At 40.7% G+C, this 1,062-nt stretch overlaps 1 protein-coding gene across 4 annotated transcripts in view; it reads left to right on the top strand.

Moving 5' to 3' along the window:
- UNC13B (unc-13 homolog B) overlaps positions 1–1,062 on the top strand; it is a 217,106-nt gene that overhangs the window by 71,877 nt on the left and 144,167 nt on the right. For all 4 annotated transcript variants that reach the window (XM_045289169.1, XM_004712397.3, XM_045289170.1 and 1 more), the window contains exon 6: positions 331–404. In XM_045289169.1, the coding sequence (XP_045145104.1) occupies positions 331–404 (74 nt within the window). The remainder of the gene's footprint in view (positions 1–330; positions 405–1,062) is intronic.

A 1,062-nucleotide genomic window follows, 5' to 3' on the forward strand; every position in this document is an offset into this window, starting at 1 on the left:
GATGTTCTTCTGTAGTATGGCTGCAAAGCAATAATAAACTTTTTGAATCACACCGGCTATGATTTGAATCCTGGCTTATCTATTTAGGAGCTGAGTGACCTTAGCCAGATTATTTAACCTCTGTGAGCTTCAGTTTCCTCATGTGCAAAATAGAAAAGTGGGAATAATAGTTTGGTTTGGGGGAAGATTTGAGATAATGTAGTGGCAACCAAACCACAAGGAAAATTAACCTACTCTCTTAGCTTTGTTCTTTTCACCAAATACAGTATTATCTGCTGGTGATTAAAATAATACTTGCTCATTTGGTTCTTGTCTTCTCTTTTGTTAAAGATATTCCAGAAGAGGAAGCTAGATATTGGACTTACAAACTGGAGCAACTCAATGCCTTGGGGACTGACAATGAGGTAAAAATGGACTTGTTATATAGTGTGATAGGGAATCTGTCTGGTATGTTTGTACCTTGTCCTTGAGGAGAATTAGAGGTCTAAGAGGGTGTTGGCTATCTAAAGAATGAAAGAATTTAAATTGCATTAAAGAAAAGGGACTCCCCACCCCACCCCACCCCCCGACCTGAGAATTAATTAGTTCTCCCCCACTTTTCTTATTCCTCCAGTGTTCCCAAAGTGGCTGAATTGATGATAGACAGTCTAGCTCTAGATTATGGGGAAGGGTTCTTGTACCAAGGAACTTTTCCCATTTTTTACCCTGTATAAGTGAGCAGAAGGCATTTCTTATACTCCTGCCCAGAGTTTTGGATATGTGTCCTTATTTGCGGGCTTTTCTTAGGACTGTTGAGATGTCACATTGGTTGGTCCTGCTGTTGTAACTTGTCATCTTCACAGAGGAGTGTGGTGCAGAGAAGAGAACAGCTCAACCTGGGCATCAGACATGGGGAATAGAGAAGGATACGTAATTTTTTTGTTTTTGTTATTAGTGGTAGAGGAGAAAGGCAATAAGGCTGTTCACTTGTGGACAGGCTGGCTATTAGAAAATGAGAATCTAGCCTAGTGGGGCTCAATCAAGGGCAATGTAGCAGCGAGGAATTACTAAACCCGAATGAAG

The sequence above is a fragment of the Echinops telfairi genome, unplaced genomic scaffold (genome assembly GCF_000313985.2).
Source record: "Echinops telfairi isolate 266 unplaced genomic scaffold, ASM31398v2 ScPeMD7_25;HRSCAF=90, whole genome shotgun sequence".
Taxonomy (NCBI): Eukaryota; Metazoa; Chordata; class Mammalia; order Afrosoricida; family Tenrecidae; genus Echinops; species Echinops telfairi.